We start from the raw sequence: 18,646 nt of genomic DNA, 5'->3' as shown, positions 1-18,646 counted from the left end.
TGGTGCCAACACACACACACACACATACTGGTGATGACTATAACATACAAGCATAACTCACATTGATATGATTGTGTGGGTGAAGTAGCATTTTCTTCCTCAGCTGTCTCTGTTTTCTTTCTTTCTGTATTCTCATCTTCTCGGGGAGGCTCAGTAAGCCGTTGAAGTATTAGAGGAGTAATGCAATCATCCTAGTGGAATGGATCAATCATTCTGCTCCTAGATCCCTTGAAATGCCAAAAACTTATCCACACACACAAACACTGTGAGTTGGGTTTTGCATGTCTACTGTTATTTCATTGACTGCTCTCTTTCTGCAACAACAGACTCTGTGAAGTGAGACCTGTTTATTGATCAAAATCCTCATAGTGTGAAACAAGAACACATTTTCTGCTTTCAGCTTTATATTTCCTGTCATGTACAATCTACGGCCTACTATACACCAAGACCTTCTAACCACTTTCAGGTCATGTCAGGACACCACATGGTCCAGATTACCACTTTGTATGTGGTTAGACTGTAATTTCTTTTAGATGAAGCAGTTCATGCAAAATTTTTATTTAGTGAAGAATAATCTATAATTGGACTAGCAGATGGATTGAGTTTTTTTGTATTGAGTGTGTCGACATCCAGGGAGGGAAGTAAATCAGCTAATACAGGACTCTAAAGTGTGATATAAATGGCCAAAATGTAAAAAAAAGAAAAAGAAAAAAGCAGATTGATTGTTAGAATTAAATCTACTCTTGAATTTTGAATCTAAAATCTATACATTTGTTAGCACTTAAGTGGTTTCACCAGAAGTTTTCATCAGTGTTTCCTACACCCTACAATGAGCACAGTGTGAGGTGTTTTGTCAGATTTGCAACCATTTGACTTTTATGAGAAGGTTCTTTGTAATGAGTCAAACAAAATGATTCACAAAACTGTCTCAACCTCACTTGTGAGTTTGTAGTTTGAATTAGACTCAATCAATGATGTGTTCATAGTCATTATAAAGTTCACAACTGATTTGGTGAGTAATTGTTTGGTTATATCCGAACCAGGAACCATAACTATGATATTTTAGGTTTGTCTATTTACTGACTGCATGTTCATAGGGCAGTGTGTAATGAAATATGGATGTTTATGAACAGAGATTTGGTGTAAAAATTAATAATGATATTCCAAAAACTTTACAATATTTAGATATTTATTTATATATAATAAGAAAAGTCCCTCTGAAAAAAATCGTATTTTTTGAGAAATTCTGTAATTTGCCAGCTTCTGTTTTTAGTCTGATTTCCTGTAAAACAACATCATAGAAAGATTTTCTGCAACAATAGCAGAGATAAAGACATGTAGATTTATTTAATTTGGTAGAATTGGTCATACAAAGTTTTCTTGCAGCTTTACAAAATTGTTTCTACAGTAGTAGTCAATATAGTTTTACAAAATATGCTGTGCAAAAAATATACCAGTGAATGTAAGTGTCTCAAACACTTTTTTTCTGAAACAGTCATAATAATATTACATAATGCTGATTTAATAAACCCAGACATAATCAAGTACGCTGGTGTCCTATCAGATTGTGGGTGATTCAGTATTTAAACATGCACAATGTTAATGTGCAAAATCATAGCTATCAATTCATTTGGGAGTAAACCGATCATAAATAGCATTCATTTTTCAAGGTGAATGGGCAAGTAAATTGTTAATAAGTTTTAAAAAACAATTCTGGAGTGATAATCAACTTGAATCAGTGCACTGTAGAGGTATTCTCCATGGTACAATAAAACAGCATTATAATCAATAAAAATAAATTATCTAGTGTATCGTATACAGAAATATCACTGTAGTGTATGTGAGATGTTCTAGAAAGCCCATTGGTCAGACAAGATCCTACACCCTACAAATACCCTACATAGCCATTATTCAGTTTGTACAGTCATGCCTGTATAACAGAATTTCAAATATCTCAGCCACTGAGGAGAGTGAAACAGGTTATCATGTCCAAATCCCTGGCTGAGCCCATTCTTGAGTCACACCTCAGTTGTTTCACTTGTTATGACGTCTGTGACATTGACGCGTATAAAGATATAGCAGTGCAAATTGAATAAGTGGAAGAGGAAAGTTGGACAAGGTCTTAAATCACCAGTGAAATGCATGGAATTTATGCTATGTCACATTAGGTGATTCATAGCATTGGAAATTGAATAATGTGTTGAAATGACAGTGTTATGTCTCTTTCTCAGGGTGGACCGAAGCAGAGACATTTGAGATACTGTATTTCATTTTCGATACAGACAGCAGTAGGTCTCAACTGGTTTAGCTTCAGTTGCATTTTATTATTTGCATTTAGGATTGTTCTCTCTCTGCTGTCAACACAAATGTGCCCATTTTTGGTCATGACCCACCAGCTGAGAACTACAGTACTAGATACTAAGTGAATGAACAGATACCGTATAGCCTACGCACATACTGTACATGCACAGAGAAAAAGGATGATGGTCATTGATCGGCAGGAACCACTTCTAGGATGATTTGTAGTGATCTGTTCACAGAATCTGAGAAACAGGAGGGAAAAAACATTAATTAGCAAGCCTGCCAACTAATTAGCATAGGTTTTATGATATTATAATTATATCATATTATAATATTCTGTATGATATAATATGGAATATATATCTCTATATATTCTATAATTTGTGCATAATGAGTATTTTTTTTATATAAATGTCTGGAGAATATTTTTACATGAGAATAACACCTTGGTCAAATAATCAAAAATTGTTTGGAATGTCAGGCATCATTATAAGAAGCATTAATGTGAAACTAGAGAAAAATCGACTTTTGCACATATTCAAAAGTTTTATGCTTTTGCCATTTGCATTTTTGTAACCTCTGACCTGAGAATTTCTGTAACCATTTGGGTTTTCTTTCGCAGTGGATGAATATGTAGTATGCAGGGATCCCTGTGAGAGAGATGGCGAAGCCAATACCAGTATTAATTGGATCTGAATATAGAGAAAGGAAGACCATGAAGAAGCAGGTGAGGGAGAACACAGCAGGGATGAAAATAGGGACCTGAGAAAGAGAAAAACACAAAGATAAAGAGGGACTATATTAAAACGTTGCTCTTTGGACTTTAGAAAGAGTGTGTTTTCCAGTTTAGACTGTATGTAGGTCTGTTCCTCATAAATCATATGATTACAGAAGACTTGAAATATAGTGAGTGAACCATTTTCATTATGCTTTTCTAGTGCTTGGGTGTCCTTTTTAAAGCTTGAATGGCCCTTTCATTGTGAACTGTACAGTTTTTTTTTTTTCAGAAGAGTTTCATTTCCTTTAAGTATCATATTTGGCCCACTGTTATGGATATCTGTAAAATCTTCAATTTCAATTTCCACCCACAGTCATATCATGAAATAATTTCCATGTTTACACCCAGCCTCTTCTAGTTTGATCAGCCAAACTATTTCATTATGACCAATTAAATGCTTAGATAAAATTACATGGGGGGGGGTTGGGGGGATGGGTACTCAGTGCATCAAAAATGTCAGCTCAGTTTGTTCATGGTGACTTTACAGTATACTGGGCACTTTTCATCCAAAATAACCACCAGTTGACCAATCCCAGAGAAAGGCACCCTGGAGCAACCTAAGATTAAGTGGACACGATAACAAAGTGACAGAGTACAACTGAGATCTCAATAGCTTTCCACCTCTTCGCTCACCTCTGCTAACCTACACCTTAGAATTAAATCTACTGTGTATTCCCAACCACTAAATCCTTAACCATTATATTACATTAGAGATGTCTGAGATATAAGATAATGGGCTGGCAGCATAGAAAAGCAGGTGACCTTAAATGGTCGGGGCATATCAGGGCGTGTGTAGCGCATGTAGATGAGGCCGATGACAGCAACCCCGATGAACAACCAGCGCAGGAAGCTCATAAAGTTCAGCAGGCTGTAGATGTCCCCTAGGAAGAGGATCAGTAGTGTGATTGGATACTGAAAGAAAGATAAGCACTTTTAGAAAGTCATATAAAAAATGTAAGCATGAAAAATACATGCTCTCTGAAGTGCTCCTGTAAAATGAATGTTTTTCTGTTCATTTTTGAAGATCTTCTGAGCCTTTTGACAGTTAGCACATATTTATTTCCAAATGTTCAAATGTGTAAATATGTGTATAGTTATGTTTTTTATCATCACTGAACACTGATACTTGAAATGCTCAACATGTGTAAAGAAATAGTGCTGCAAATTGTTTTGTTCAGCTGTACATTAGTATCAGTGACAGGTGACCACTGAGTGGGGCATGTGTGCGTCAATGACTCACCAGGACTATCACAGCAGGTAATGGCGTGTGTCGGCGTATGTGAATCATAGCGAGAACTTCAGGAAGCTGACCTTCTCGAGAGGCCACAAAGAACATTCTGTGGATGAGAGACACAATTTTAAACCGTGTTAAAACATCCACTGTAGAAATACAAACCAAGACCTACAAAAAAGTCGATATTCTGAAACTTAAGACTTGAAAGATGCCCAAAAACTAAATTCAATTAGATTGCTTTTTCATAATCTAAGTGTAATTGTCAAAAGACTCTTACAGCAATTTGCAAGTTTTCTCATTAGATTGGGTTGGTATTTTCACACTTAACCGACAGTTGTTTCCTGATTTACCTAAAACCTTAATCACTATATTTTAAAATTAAAATGAGGAAACGAAAGACTCAAAACTGAGATGCACACCTTGAGATAGCAAAAAGGCATCCATTCATGGACCCAAAGCAAGACAGAGCCACAAAAACTGGAACTGCAAAAGAGAAGTTTCCCATCAGTTTCTCTGCAAAAGTCTGTTGGGGAGGGAAAGATGAATGGATAGAGAGGGAAGAGATGAAAAGAGAGTGGATGGCGGTGAGAAAAAGGAACGCATTTTGTGAAACAAAATAGAAAAACAACATTGATCTTCAATTTTTAGACTTGTTGGTGTGTATGAATAATCAGTGCAGTAAGGCTTTATATTTACAGACGTCTAACAAGATGAGAAAGCTTTTAGAGCATTTCAGAGCCTAGCGGGAGATCTCTGCGCACAGATTCTGGTGCTGTCAGTTATTTGTGAGAGATGTATGATTACTCCAGCAGAGAAGCAGACAGGCATTTAGAGCCATTTGCTTTATAGAATCACATTTACTTTGCTGAGGAAGAAGGTGTAGACTATTACAGCCACTACTGCAAATTGCTTGAACTCATTTATAAAGATAGTATCCTTATCTGTCTCTCTTTCTTAAAAAAAGATCCAGTTACTGCTGCTACATGAAAAACTTTGAGGATCTTGGATTTTGCAGCTGCTGTTGTTAATAAATAAGATGTGTGATAGAAGCAGACAGGGAGTGACCCACCACAGCTACGGCATCGGAGGCTAACAGCTCTTCTGCTGACATCACAGTGTAATATGCCACGTTTGTCATTGTGTAACAGATCATTACTATCACCATGGAGATGCAGATGGCAAGAGGCACTGTCCTGGGGAATGGAAATTAACACCTAAGTCATCACTGCGGTTTGGTTTTCCATGCGAGAAACAGCTGAATTAAAATCATAATTGTTATTATCCAGTCACTAACCTCTCAGGATTCTCCACCTCCTCAGTCACAAAATTCAAGTAAAACCTGTGAGAGGCCAAAAATGTATTTAAAGACTTTATAGGCATTATTGGATTTGTGTGGAATTAGGAGGTTCAAGGTCGCCTCACCAGCCGGCATAGGCGAACATCCCTGAGTAGAAGGCGAGAGGAAGTCCTGACAAATGTACGGTGCTGACCTCAAATGCATTCTCAAAGTTTTTGGTCTCCCCTGCAGATGAAACCAGTGGCAAATTATTAGCATTATGGTAAGCTAACACAGCCTTACAGTATGTTTTCTCTAATTTTAGTTTATATTAATCCAAATTAATGGTGATTTCAACATTATCTAAATGGAAAATTAAATATTGGGGGGGGGGTCTATATAATTAATAGTGATATTTGATTAAATCTGTGATGAACAACATAAAATGTTGTCTTTAATTGAAAAAAAAACTGTAAAATCATAAGTGTCTTTACGGTCACTTTTGATCACTTTTGATTAATGTTGGTGTGTAAAAAAAAAAAAAGGGAAATGCACTGGTAATTTTCTGCCAGAACATTTAGCAATTTTACAGACATTTCTGTTAACCTTAAAACACGAGTCTAAAATTATAATTACAGGTAAAACTCCTGTTAAAAAAAGATATAAAAGATATATATATATTAATTATTGATAATATTAATAATAAATAGTAATATTAATATATATCAATACAGTACACTGTGTCCCATTTATGAATTGTAAATACTGCATTTATCTTTTATTCAAAAGACCATCATTTTTTTTAAAGCATCATACAAACTAAATACCTTTGAAAAGTAGATATACTCCTGGAACAATGATAACGGCAATAGTGAGCAGCTTGGTGAATGTGAGGAAGACCTGGATTCTGGCAGTCCAGCTTACACTCATGCTGTTAAGATACATTACCGCAGCTGCAATGAAGCAGAATATACAATAATTAATATTCCACATACGCCAGGCCATACAGACACACTGTAATCAAGCAGCACTATATACAAATATATCAATTATATAAATTAACTCATGCTTACTGAGTCCGATTGTTGTGGCCAATTTAATGGCAATTTCAGGAACTCCACATGGCATGAAGATGGGCTCTAAAATATAGCGGCCAAATGCCAGACCGATCACAGCCAAACCTGCAGGTCTTCAAGATGAGAAAATAAATGCTCAGTGTCCTATACTGAACATCCTGTAATCACTCTGATATATTGGTGTTCTGATGTAGAAGTATAATCATTGTAATGAATCATGATTTTGAAAGAAAATCTTGTCTTGCGTTTTTCTGTTAAAATCACTGAACAAGTGATGCTGGTTTGCTTTCAAACTACAGCTACAGATGTTCATCTTGTTGATGTTGTGATTACATTTGAACCTACTGAATCCAGCCCTTGAGCCTTTGGGTGAGAACCTCTATGATGGCTTGTTTATTGTCATAAGACACTTCATCTCTGGGTTTTATTCTATGACTACTGGAGCCCAGCAGTAATATTGAGAAATAACCTTGATCAGGGAGATTTGTTCACTGTGCTTGCTTGTGTTTATTTTGGGCATTTAATGGATTGTGTTTGTTTATTCTGGAAGTTCTCAAGGGGCCTGACGATGAAGACGGAGGATGAATGAGGATTTACTGACCTAATGGCAATCATGTCAACCCACATTCTCATAAAAGCCATTTTCGGACCGAACGCCTCCAGAATGTACGTGTAATGGCCACCAGACTTTTTAATACTTGTACCCAGCTCAGCATATGATAGAGCACCTGAAAGGGACAAAAAAAGAAGAAATAGTTGGGAAAAATGAAGGCAAAAACTTTTATATTTTGGCAAAATGAGGTGACAGTAGCTGGACAAAGGCCAGTCTTGGAGAACGAGTGCCATAACTATTCAGAAAGGTGGCAAGATTCATACAACACCTGCGAAGCAACCCCAAAGGTGCATGGTTGAGTCAGATCATTAGGACCATCTGTTCATTCTCTGAGAGGGCAGTTAAACAAGCTCTTTTTTGTTCCGTGCATTTCTAAGGTTTTAACGAATACTCTATTTGAACCAAAGCCCTGCTTCGCTCACAGCCCTTGACTTGTGATCTTCAAAAACTAAATGTAAAGAGAGCTCTTAAATACAAGGCATACCAGGAGAGTTTAGAACACAGTTTTGAGCTCTGAATTGAATTAAACGCCTTTATTGTCACTGTATTTTTCTGCATACAACCAAATTAGGAGCACTGCTCCTGACTTGTGTTAGAAAAACAAACATATAACCACAGACAATAAATAAGATTATAAGACTATAAAGAACAATTTTACAACTAAATACAACAAGTGACTGAGTACTGATATTCACAAAAAGTACAATTTAAATGGAATGAGTAACTGTGGTGATTTAGTGACTAGAGATAGTATTGCACATTGACATATAGTGTATATTGTTGCACATATATTATTGCAACTTTATTGCAGATATAGTGTTCACATTTAGTAACCAGATATGGTATTTCACCCTGACTGTGATAAATGAGAGGGGTCCAGAGACAAAAGCAGGTACAGTCTTGTTTAATGAGAAAATAAGGATGCGCCGCATGGCTGATAAACAGAACTAAGGATTCACAAAGTAATACAGGGTCCTTGACCACTTCTTCAAAGAAGTAATTCAGGATTACAGCCGGAGGTCCGGGCGACTCTTTAAAACGGGAAGACCAGGAGCACAGGTGAGAAGCGCAGTTCTTTGCAACCCTCTACGAAGACCGCTGGGTACAGCACAAAGGAGGTAAACACAACTGCTATAATGAGGCTCTATAAGAAACACTGAATAAGACAGAACTGGACTACACTAGACAGGACAAGGCAAGATTACAATGAAATAACGGTAACACTCACCTCCGTGCATTTAGTTTAAACAATAATCCGACAACACTGACACAAAAAAGAGAGCTAGATATAGCGAAGGCAAAGGAGGCAGATAGCGAACAGGTGTGATGATGAGAGAATGGAATTCAGCTGACGGTAAGAGGGTATGAGGTATGAAGGGTAAGAGTGAGAGTAGGACAAAAAACAACCAGCAGAGGGAGGAGAGGGATGAAAAGAAAAGAGAAGGAAAGCCAGGATCATGACAGTACCCCCTCCTCAAGGTGCGCCTCCTGGCGCACTAGAAGACGGGGACTGATGGGAGCGGTAAAAATCGTCGATAAGCGAGCGGTCCAGTATGTCCCGGGATGGGATCCAGCATCTCTCCTCAGGACCTTAACCCTCCCAATCTACCAGAAATTGATGACCCCTCCCCCTGGGGTGAACATCGAGCAACCTACGAACTCTGTAGACGGGGGAGCCCTCAACACGAACCGGGGACACGACAGGACGAGGGGGGGCGCGAATAACAGGCTTCAAACAAGAGACATGAAACACGGGATGAACACGTCGGAGATTGGCCAGCAACCGGAGCCTGACAGAGACCGGGCTAAGAATCTTAAAGATGCGAAAAGGTCCAATGAATTTAGGAGCCAGCTTACGCGAGGGGTACTGAAGGGGAAGGTTAGCGGTAGCGAGCCAAACCCTCTGTCCGCGGACATAACGGGGGCTTCTGACACAGCGTTTATTAGCGGAGCGGCACATAACGGAGCGCGATCTACAAAGGGCGGATCGGACTGTTCTCCAAGTTCGTCTGCAACGCTGGATGAACGCTCGTACGGAAGGCACCTTGGATTCAGTGTTGGAAGGAAAGAGGGGGGGCTGGTAACCTAAACAACCCTGGAATGGTGACAGACCGGTAGCAGACGCGGGGGTGAAATTGTATACATACTCTGCCCAAGGAAGCTGTTCTACCCAAGACGCGGGGTTACGAAATGCGAGACTACGCAACAGCAGACCGATAGTTTGATTAGCGCATTTGGCCTGACCGTTCGTCTGTGGGTGAAACCCAGGAGAGACTAGCTGAGGTACCGATAAGGCGACAGAACTCCTTCCAAAAGAGGGAGGAGAATTGTGGCCCTCTGTCAGACACTACGTTCTCTGGGAGACCATGGATCCTAAAAACGTGTTCTACGACCGTCTGAGCGGTCTCCCTGGCGGAGGGGAGCTTAGAAAGGGGAATAAAGTGGGCGGCCTTGGAAAAGCGATCTATAACGGTGAGGATAGCGTGGTTACCTCTGTAGGGAGGGAGACCAGTGATGAAATCAAGGGCGATCTGCGCCCAGGAGCGAGACGGTACGGGCAAGGGTCTAAGATACCCAACAGGGGGTCTATTACTGACCTTCATCTGGGCACAGACTGGACAGGACGCGATAAAGCGGCGGATGTCTCGTTCACGGGACGGCCACCAAAACCTCTGGCGAACGGCGGCAATGGTGCCTCTGACCCCCGGGTGAGCGAATAATTTAGATGAGTGTCCCCACTGAAGGACAGCGCGACGAGCGGATGGAGGAACAAACAAAAGCCCCTTAGGGCAGAGTCTAGGCGTGCGAGTACGAGACAAGGCATGTTTGACCAGGCATTCAATACCCCAGACGGCCGCGCCCACTATGACCCGCTGAGGGAGGATGCCCTCTTCAGATGGTACGGACTCAGAAAAAGGGAACTGGTGAGAGAGAGCGTCAGGCTTTAGATTCTTGCACCCCGGCCGGTAGGAGATCATAAAATCAAAACGCGTGAAGAAAAGGGACCAGCGAGCCTGACGGGCATTAAGTCTCCTGGCTGACCGAATGTATTCGAGATTTGTATGGTCAGTCCCGACTACGAACGGGACCGCAGCTCCCTCCAGCCAGTGTCGCCACTCCCTTATCGCGAGACGAATGGCCAAAAGTTCTCGGTTAACTACGTCATAATTCTGTTAAGCAGTAGTAAGGCGATGCGAAAAAAAGCGCAGGGATGAATCTGATCATCGGCCGAGGAGCGCTGAGAGAGGATGGCCCCAACACCCACCTCTGAAGCGTCGACCTCGACGATGAACTGTCTTTCTAAGTCGGGGAAGATAACAATAGGAGCGGAGGAAAAGATATAGTGTGAGTCTCAATTGAGTCTTGACCGAAGTAAGCGCAGTGAGGGGGGCTGCTACCTGACTGAAATTTCGGAAAAACGTCGGTAAAAATTAGCAAAACCCAGAAAGCGTTGAAGAGCGACACGAGATTCTGGTCTGGGCCAGTCAGTAACAGCGCGAACCTTGACAGGGTCCATTCTAATACCCTGGGAAGAGATAACGGAACCGAGAAACGTGACCGATTGAGCGTGAAAGGTGCATTTCTCCACCTTGACAAAAAGACGGTTCTCTAATAGTCATTGAAGAACCTGTCTAACATGTTGCATATGAACTTGGAGATTCGGAGAGAAAATCAAAATATTGTCAAGGTAAACATGTCTCTAAGGACATCGTTAACAAGAGCCTGAAACACAGCTGGGGCGTTAATTAGCCTGAACGTGAGAACAAGATGTGTATTAAACGCCGTCTTCCACTCGTCACCCTCCCTGATACGTACAAGATGATAGGCATTGCGAAGGTCCAGTTTTGTGAAGTAATGTGCCCCCTGCAGGATCTCAAAAGCAGATGACATAAGGGGTAACGGGTACCGGTTCTTAACCGTTATGTCATTCAAGCCTCTGTAGTCTATGCAGGGGCGCAACATGCCATCCTTCTTCTTCACAAAAAAGAACCCAGCCCCCGCAGGAGAGGTGGAAGGAACGATAGTGCCCGTGTTTAACGATTCTGAGAGATATTTCTCCAGAGCCTTACGCTCGGGAATCGAGAGAGAATAGAGCCTCCCGCGAGGAGGAGTGTTACCCAGAAGAAGTTCTATGCTGCAATCGTATGGCTGATGCGGAGGAAGAGATGTGGCCGGGAACGACTGAAAACCGCCCGCAGATCAAAGTACTCCTCAGGAACCCCAGACAAATCACCTGGCTCCTCCTGAAAGACAGAAACAGAAGACACAGGAGAGGCAGCCGACACAAGACATCTGACATGACATGACAAACCCCAGGAGAGTATGGAATTATTAGCCTAATTAATATGAGGATTATGTTCAGACAACCACGGATGACCCAAAACTACAGGGGTTTCCGAGGAATTAATTACTAAAAAAGAAATAGTCTCTCTGTGGTTACCGGACACGGTGAGACTCACCGGTGCTGTAGAACTGTAAACCTGGGCAAGAACACTACCATCTAGGGCAAAGATAGAAGTGGGATCCCGAAGATTAACGAGAGGAATACCCTGTTCCAAAGCCCAGCTCTTGTCCATAAAGTTCCCCTCCGCTCCAGAGTCTATCAAGACTGGACAAGAAGCAGCAGATTCGGCCCAGCGAAGAGAAACAAGGAAGGTGGTCCGAGAAGGTGGTGTGAGCATCAAGCCCCTCAATGTAACGGGCCACCAGGGCTGGCTCGTTCCATCCACAAGAAGTAGCGAGAGTGCGGAACTCCACGGAAAAGTCAGTGACATTACGGCGTCCCTGCCGTAAGGAGGAGGGGTGCGAGAAGCCTCTGGGCCGTGGTAAGAACGGTCAAAGACATGTAACATCTCCTCTTTAAACTGGACGTAACTGGTCAGACAATCGGCATTCCATACAGCAGTGCCCCACTCACGGGCTCTTCCCTTTAGAAGCGAGATGATATAGGCTATCCGTGAGCGTTCTCTGGAGTAGGAAGACGGCTGGAGTGAAAAAACAACCTCACACTGAGTAAGGAACGGCAGACACTCAGTGGGTACGCCAGAGTAACATGGGCGGTTATTGACCCCACAGCTCGGGTGAATCCTGGAGGACGGACTGGGAAGTGTCCCTCCGAAGTGAGTGGAGTTGCTGCGTAAGATCGGTCACCTGAATGGATAACGAGTCCACCATACAGCGAGCCGCGGCGAGTTCCTCATCGTGTCTTCCCAGCAGCACTCCTTGCATCTCCACGGCGGTCTGGAAAGGGTGACTCCCAGCCTGATCCATTCCTCGTTGGTCAGATTATTCTGTGATAAATGAGAGGGGTCCAGAGACAAAAGCAGGTACAGTCTTGTTTAATGAGAAAATAAGGATGCTTGACCACTTCTTCAAAGGGGAAACTCAGGATTACAGCCGGAGGTCCGGGCGACTCTTTGAATGGGAAGACCAGGAGCACAGGTGAGAAGCGCAGTTCTCTGCAACCCTCTACGAAGATCGCTGGGTACAGCACAGAGAAGGTAAACACAACTGCTATACTGAGGCTCTATAAGAAACACTGAATAAGACAGAGCTGGACTACACTAGACAGGACAAGGCAAGACTACAATGAAGTAACGGTAACACTCAGCTCCGTGCATTTAGTTTAAACAATAATCCGACAACACAAACACGAACAGATAGCGAACAGGTGGGATGATGAGAGAATGTAATTCAGCTGACGGTAATGAGGGGTAAGAGTGAGCGTAGGACAAAAAACAACCAGCAGAGGGAGGAAAGGGATGACAAGAAAAGAGAAGGAAAGCCAGGATCATGACACTGACATACTATTTATTGCATTGTTTGAAGTTCTGATAAAGTGTTCAGACAGTGGTATTGCAGATTGACATAGTGAATATTGTACAATATTGTGTATTGGATGTTGTATAGCAGCAGTATAGACAGAAGAGATCTGAAAGAAATAAGTGACTGTAGTTAAAACATGGTTGGAATAGTATTTTGGCATTAGTGCATTTATGAGTTTAAAGTCCTCATAGCAACTTAAATAAATTGTGGATTTAAAATATAGCACAATTCAGAAATTGTGATGGCAACTTAAAGAAATTGTGGATGAATGGGGTGCCTTTTTTTCTTTTCTTTTTTTTAGCAGCTCAGTTTTTCCCCAAAACCTGCGGGCTGCGCCACACAAAAGAAAGCTGACAAGTGTTAAATGACTCCTGACATACACATGAATAAACAGACTTTCAAACAATGCTCTTCTTATACACAAACTAGTTATTCTTTGACACACGCACAAAGCCATCAACCTCTACGTGTCAGACCGTGCTCTCCTTATTGTCAAAATATGGCATAAGACAATATCGGCCTCTATTGTGCATGGATACACACGTTATGCATTAGAGAGGGCCTCTCTTAAGGTTCTTCGCGCATAGTCTGAAATTATTGCTTGGAGACTGTTCAGTAAAACCTGAAATTCTTCAGGTATATATACATTTGCAGTTACCATGGCTACAAGAACGATGATTTGTGGTGTTATTGTTAAAGGAACACTTCACCCATTTGCATTTAGCTTTGTATTGTTAGAAACCCAGTCATATATTATAATGATCATGGATTTTTCTTTTATTTTTCCCTGCGATGGGTGAAATAAGAGTTAAGTGTTTTACTTCCTGCTTATTATGACGTAAAAATCGTCATTTTGCGTCATAATAAGCAGGAAGTCAAAATTCATTGAAAAGTGTATAGACTAAAGACACTACCTTATTATTATTCCAGGGGGTGGGACCCACTCACCCTACAGGCCTATTACAGATCAGTGGGTGGGACTAAACTTACAGAAACGAAAATGAAAATCCGCCATCTTGTTTGGAAGCTATGTAGCTAAGCTAACAAGCGCTTATGGAGTCAGATTTACGAGAATGGCTGGAGGAACAACTCATGATATGGAAGAAGAGGATTTTCAAAGTCTGTTGCTCGAAACAGATGTTCGTGGCTATCTATACGAGCCACAATATAGCGCAGAGCAGCTGAGGCTGATGGAGGAACAGGAGGCGGCGGCTGCAGCCGAGGCCGGAGACCTGCCTGTCGCATCCGAGGAGCCCGGGCGTGCTCGAGCTGGCGCGGACTGGTGGTGCCTGTGCTCTCGTTGTGCGCCTACGGACACAGAGCCAGAGTCCGTCTGCTGCCAAGAATTTCAAAGATGCCAATTTTTCCTCGAAGAAATGTCCGAGGCAGACAAGGACACGGATGTTTGCGTTGTGAACCATCCTAGTTTCGCCCCGCATATGGACAGAGGCGTCCTGGAGACATATTTCAGAATTCCGAAGGTAAACTGGAAACGCCAGCCGAAGCCTGCAGGGACAAATGGAAGTCTAACTGTAAAGTTAGTGTTTCAATTTTATTTATTATTCATTTCGTGAAATGTACACAATTTCTTCAAGCATTATTATCACGAAATGATTCCCGGTTAATAAGTTACGTAACGTCAACTGTAAACTGTTTGTGCAGTACCTTTTTTAATGCACAAAAAAGCTTACTGTGGCATTGTTTACTACTGTGGCACGTAAATACCATACATCGCTAACTGTGTCCTCAATGTCTTGGGAGTGGGAGTGGCTTGTGGAGCTGTGCAAATGTGTTGCATTGTGGGAGTTGTGGTTTTCCATACAAATGAGCCCTAAAGTTACTTTCTGTAATAACTCGGTCAAAAAGGCACCAAATTCGAAAATTTTAATAGATTTCGACTACATATATGACCCACTTTCAATGAAGATCAATGTTCCCACGGGTGAAATGCTCCTTTAAAACCATGGGTAATTTTCGTAAGGGAACCTGAAAAAAAAAAAAACTTTCACAGGAATGTGCCTGAAAGTGATAAACGGGCCTCATTTTTACCTAAATGTTTTATAATTTTTTAATATATATTAAAAATGTATAAGGTGTGCATTGTAGCTGACACCTAAATGAATACATTACAATTGTTTTATGACTGCAAGTCTTTCTCCTTAAATGCTATTGAGCTTCAAATTTGTGTTTGAGCCCATGTGAAAAAGTAGCACAATTTACATATGATTTACAGTTTATTTTAATAAATATCAAACATTCAATTCAATTGTGCATTATAGATGACACCTAAATGAACAATTACAGTTGTTTTTATGACTGTAAGTCATTCTCCTCAAATGCTACTGACGTTAGAAAAGTGTATACCAATATCGCATGTAACTTTAGAGACGGTCCCTAAATTTGAGACTCTCAAACGTCCAACGTCAAGCCCACTTCATTTTTTCATTTGTTTTATTTTCTCTGCGCTGGATTGGTGATGTCCTTTACCCAGGCATAGATGTCCATCCATCAATTATGAACATTCAGCTACAAACATGAGGTGTGAGCGGTCGCGAGCGCGGATGGGAGAATGGTGCAGGTTTTTTTTTTTTTTTTTTTTGAGCAACTGGGATGGTCCCCCTCTGGGATTTGGTGCCCTACGCAGACTGCATATTCTGAGGTGACAGTCCAAGAGTCAGCAGAGGCCTCGTCGGCTGCACCCAGTGCCTAACACCTGTTCCCGGAGCTTCACGGGCTGATTCGCTGCATGCCAGATTCACCGCTGATGTCGGTGCGAGCAGTGGTGTCAGCTCGCAAGACTCACAAAGTGGTGGAACCCGCTGATGTTCCCTCTGAGGCAGCGGGGCTCACTGCTAGCCTCCACGAGGTGGCGGTGTCCACTCACGATGCCCCCGAGGCGGCGGTGTCCGCTCAGGATTCCCACGAGGCGGCGGTGTCCACTCAGGATTCCCACGAGGCGTCGGTGTCCGCTCAGGATTCCCACGAGATGGCGGTGTCGGCTCAGGATTCCCACGAGGCGGCGGTGTCGGCTCAGGATTCCCACGAGGCGGCGGTGTCGGCTCAGGATTCCCACGAGGCGGAGGTGTCCGCTCAGGTTTCCCCCGAGGCGGCGGTGTCCGCTCCGGTTTCCCCCGAGGCGGCGGTGTCCGCTCAGGATTCCCACGAGGCGGCAGTGTCCGCTCAGGATTCCCACGAGACGGAGGTGTCCGCTCAGGATTCCCACGAGGCGGCGGTGTCCGCTCAGGATTCCCACGAGGCGGCGGTGTCCGCTCAGGATTCCCACGAGGCGGCGGTGTCGGCTCAGGATTCCCACGAGGCGGCGGTGTCGGCTCAGGATTCCCAAGAGGCGGAGGTGTCTGCTCAGGTTTCCCCCGAGGCGGCGGTGTCCGCTCAGGATTCCCACGAGGCGGCGGTGTCCGCTCGGGATTCTCACGAGGCGGCGGTGTCCGCTCAGGATTCCCACGAGATGGCGGTGTCCGCTCAGGATTCCCACTAGGCGGCGGTGTCCGCTCAGGATTCCCACGAGTCGTGGGTGTCCGCTCAGGATTCCCACGAGTCGTGGGTGTCTGCTCAGGATTCCCACGAGTCGTGGGTGTCCACTCTGGAATCCCACGAGGCAGCGGTGGCCGCTCACCATTCTGACGAAGCGCCGATGGCCACTCACAGTTCCCCCGAGGCGGTGGCGGCATCCGCTCACAGTTCCCACGAGGCAGCGGAGGCGTCCGCTCAAAGTACCCCCGAGGCAACGGCGGCATTTACTCACAGTTCCCCCGAGGTGGCGGCATCCGCTATCGGTGCCCCTGGGGCGAACCTTTATACCTTTATATTTATATATATTTACAGTATACATATATATATATAGAGAGAGAGAGTGAGAGAGAGAGAGATGCTGTGAAAGTTAATAATTGTAAATCTTTAGTACATGAGGTTCGGGAATCCTTGTGTGAGCAAATATTCCATAATTCATTGATAGAACACTTTTCAGTTTGATGTAATAGGATCATGAATTGTTTCAATACACACAATACACATTTTGTTTTACATAATCTTGGTCAAATGGTTAACTCTGGTATGACTCTGATGATCAGTGATGTTGATGACTTATCTGAGTTGCCTAACTTAATTTTGCAATGTACAGAGAAGCAGGATGTCCAAGCTGCTTATTTCCATACAGTGAATGTAGACCATGACAAACAAGCTCTTCAGGATTTTTAATGACTTACGAGTTTGTTTCACTCTTTTCTTCCCAAAAAACGTATCAAATGGCATCTGAAGACCGGCTTTTTGCTCTGTTTAGACAGCCCCTTGTTTCACTTATTTTTCATTGTGAGGAAGAGAACATCTGAGACCTGCTAAACTTGTCCTCTGATATCCTTTGAAAAAAAATATTTGCAATGCCATGAGGCTGAGTGGATGAAAATATTTTTTTTTGTCAAATGCCCTTTTTAAGAACACTACTCTTTCAGTTAGCAAAATGGTGTGTCCTAATGAATGACTGTGACATCAGCATAGCTGTTAGGTAAGCCACAGTATCAAAGCAAATGGTTAAGTAAGTGTCTGTACAACTGCTCAAATTAAAATGCTACTGTTAATTCTACCAGGAACTAAGAATTCGATGCTTCCTGATGAGTGGTTGAGATATTTATGTCATTTGTCAAAATTGGATAATGTGTGTGGAAAAAGATGAATGTGAGAGCATATGAACGTTAACACACTTGTGTTTGCAAATGTTCAGGTACGTGTTGTGTGTGACACTTACCGAAAAGAGACAGAATCCCACAGGCAATCCACACCACCAGTGACATTCCCACGCTGCCTGAGTTTTTCAGAATTCCCTTTGGAGAAATGAATATTCCCGCTCCTATGATCGTCCCAGTGATGATAGAGATTCCTCTGAGCAGGGTCACCTTCTTCCGCAGTTCCACCCTTTCCTCGGGGGCTCTGGCATGGGGGTCTCCATTTGATTTGAGAGGGTCTTTCTCTGCAAAATTACTTGGAGTTGGATCCCCGGTGGGATGCGGAACTGACACAGTCCTTCTGGGCATCTTGTTCACTAACTCACAAACACACACGTTGACTTAGTCGCTTTCCCAGTGACACACAAGATGCCTGAGTGGAAGGTGTTCTTACAGCAAACTTCTGATATGCTGTGACAAGTCTAAACAAATACGATGTGAAATGGCTTCTTCCTCCTCTTGTCTCCCTCTCGCTGGCCTTTTAGTGTCTCAAACACTCCCCTTTTCTCTCCTTTACCATGTCTTCCTCTTTCCATCTTGTCCTGTGATTTATGGCACAGTGTGTGAGTAAAGGGGGTGTTTCATGTTGTGGTTATGGTGTTTAGTGGCAGCAACATATCCCCGAGTCATGATGCTTCAGCTATACTATCTGATTCTCACCTTTCCTCATGTAACATGCAGATCACACAAGGGCACTCACTTTAAACACTGACTGTTTTCTCTCGTTCTTTCAATGGCCCATTTCACTGCACTTGTTATAGACGTGCTCTGATTATCAAGTAAGCAGACCTTAGACTGATAACAAA

At 42.8% G+C, this 18,646-nt stretch overlaps 1 protein-coding gene across 1 annotated transcript; it reads right to left on the bottom strand.

The window, feature by feature from the left end:
* Window positions 1–2,153: 2,153 nt before the first annotated feature.
* On the bottom strand, window positions 2,154–18,176 carry LOC132113744 (cystine/glutamate transporter-like). The gene is made up of 12 exons (XM_059521711.1): window positions 17,864–18,176; window positions 7,267–7,393; window positions 6,663–6,778; window positions 6,417–6,542; window positions 5,736–5,835; window positions 5,608–5,652; window positions 5,383–5,506; window positions 4,733–4,836; window positions 4,320–4,416; window positions 3,842–3,991; window positions 2,886–3,063; window positions 2,154–2,543 (listed from the first exon to the last, which is right to left on the bottom strand). The coding sequence occupies exons 1-12, from the start codon at window positions 18,147–18,149 to the stop codon at window positions 2,488–2,490; spliced, it is 1,509 nt and encodes a 502-aa protein (XP_059377694.1). The 5' UTR covers window positions 18,150–18,176; the 3' UTR covers window positions 2,154–2,487.
* Window positions 18,177–18,646: the final 470 nt, after the last annotated feature.

The sequence above is a fragment of the Carassius carassius genome, chromosome 33 (assembly GCF_963082965.1).
Source record: "Carassius carassius chromosome 33, fCarCar2.1, whole genome shotgun sequence".
Classification (NCBI taxonomy): Eukaryota; Metazoa; Chordata; class Actinopteri; order Cypriniformes; family Cyprinidae; genus Carassius; species Carassius carassius.
This window is presented reverse-complemented; position numbering and strand designations above follow the sequence as displayed.

Coding starts and splice junctions, on each gene's coding strand:
- LOC132113744 (XM_059521711.1), bottom strand. CDS start 18,149: ATGCCCAGAAGGACTGTGTCAGTTCCGCATCCCACCGGGGATCCAACT. Junction 5,836..6,416: donor AGTATATCTACTTTTCAAAG/GTATTTAGTTTG, acceptor TTTCATCTGCAG/GGGAGACCAAAAACTTTGAG. Junction 3,064..3,841: donor ATATGCCCCGACCATTTAAG/GTCACCTGCTTT, acceptor TCTCTTTCTCAG/GTCCCTATTTTCATCCCTGC.